This window comes from Galeopterus variegatus, unplaced genomic scaffold (genome assembly GCF_000696425.1).
Source record: "Galeopterus variegatus unplaced genomic scaffold, G_variegatus-3.0.2 Scaffold2545, whole genome shotgun sequence".
NCBI lineage: Eukaryota > Metazoa > Chordata > Mammalia > Dermoptera > Cynocephalidae > Galeopterus > Galeopterus variegatus.
This window is the reverse complement of record NW_007728656.1, coordinates 203,745-205,167: the sequence shown is the minus strand read 5'-3', so window position 1 is coordinate 205,167 and position 1,423 is coordinate 203,745. Positions and strand designations below refer to the sequence as shown.

Genomic DNA, 1,423 nt, shown 5'->3' with positions numbered 1-1,423 from the left:
AAAAAAAAAAAAAAATCCACGCTGAACTAAATATCAAAATTTTAACTAAAGACAGGATCCTACCCACCTCACTCTACTCACCCTAATCCCAGCCCGGCCAGAACTAGCCTTTGGTTAAAATTTTAACTTTTTGTTCATCGTGGATCCTTTGCATTAATTTTGATAGTTTAACAATGTTGCATAAAAGTATTTATCTTGATTACTACGATTACCCTTCTACGCCCTCTCCTGTCTCCCTGCCTCCTCCCCTGCTCGCCCATCCCCCGCCCCACCCGCGGTCTGAGAATCCTCCTGTATTCTGCACCTTTCTGAACACTCCCTAACGCTTCCGCATCCCAAAGCGCCCCACCCCCTTGTTGCATTTCTCCTTCTCCATCTTTCCCTCACCTCACCTTCCTGCAGCCCCCTCTCCCCGCTTTCCCGCGCATCCCGGCATCCTCCACAGCGCCCCGCGTGCTTCCACACCCTCCAACGTCCCCCGCACTCCCCCGGCTTCCGCGCCTGCCGCCTCCCGGCTTCTGTGCGTTCTTACATCCTCCTGCAGTAGCGGACGCCAGGTGGCGCCTGGAGTCATTCGAGCAGGTGGGAAGGAGGGGCACTAGGGCCGGGTGAAGTCTGCCGGCGACCCATGACGTCACGAGTCTCTGCGCCTCCTCATTGGTCGAATTCTCGAGGGGCGGGGCGGGACGCGAGGTGGGCGGGTCAGACTGACCTCAGGCCGTCCGTCGGTCTTTTCTTCCTCCTCCAGGTTCCCAGAGGAAACCGTGGGCCGAGCGACGGCTCCTGCAACCCACCGCAGCCAGGACAGCACCTCCCATTTCGTCCCCAGATCCCTCAGCCTCTCCAGGGCCCCCAGGTCCCCCGCTGACCTCTGACTCCAGGCCACAGCTCATCCCTGAATCAGCTTCAACGCGGGAGGCGACCTCTGACCCTCCTGACACTTCGCCACCCACCCCAGACCCTGCCTCCTGGGTGAATCCTGACCTCACAGTGACAACCCCTCACCTTACTTTGTCCACCCCTGACTCCAGTGAGTTTCCGGAGCTCTCACCCACTCGACCACCCACCTTGCCCAAAGAGCTGACCTCTGACCCCTCTGCACCGTCAGAGGTGACCAGCCTTTCTCCCACCTCAAAGCTGACCCCAGAATCTGACACAACCTCAGATCTGGACACAACTTCATACCCCAATACAGTTCCAGAACTTTCTGGATCCCCAGACCCTTCCACAAGCCCTCACTCCCCAACCACCCCTCAGTCCCCCACCACCCCTCAACACATCACCACCCCTCACCCCACCACCACCCTGCAACACACCAGCATCCCTCACCCCACCAGCACCCCTCAACACACCACCACCCCTCAACACACCACCACCCCTCAACACACCACCACCGTGCAACACACCACCACCCCTCACACCA

General features: G+C 58.6%; 1 protein-coding gene across 1 annotated transcript in view; it reads left to right on the top strand.

Moving 5' to 3' along the window:
- SSC5D (scavenger receptor cysteine rich family, 5 domains) overlaps positions 1–1,423 on the top strand; it is a 38,608-nt gene that overhangs the window by 35,437 nt on the left and 1,748 nt on the right. The window contains exon 14 of the mRNA XM_008582230.1: positions 749–1,256. Within this exon, the coding sequence (XP_008580452.1) occupies positions 749–1,256 (508 nt within the window). The remainder of the gene's footprint in view (positions 1–748; positions 1,257–1,423) is intronic.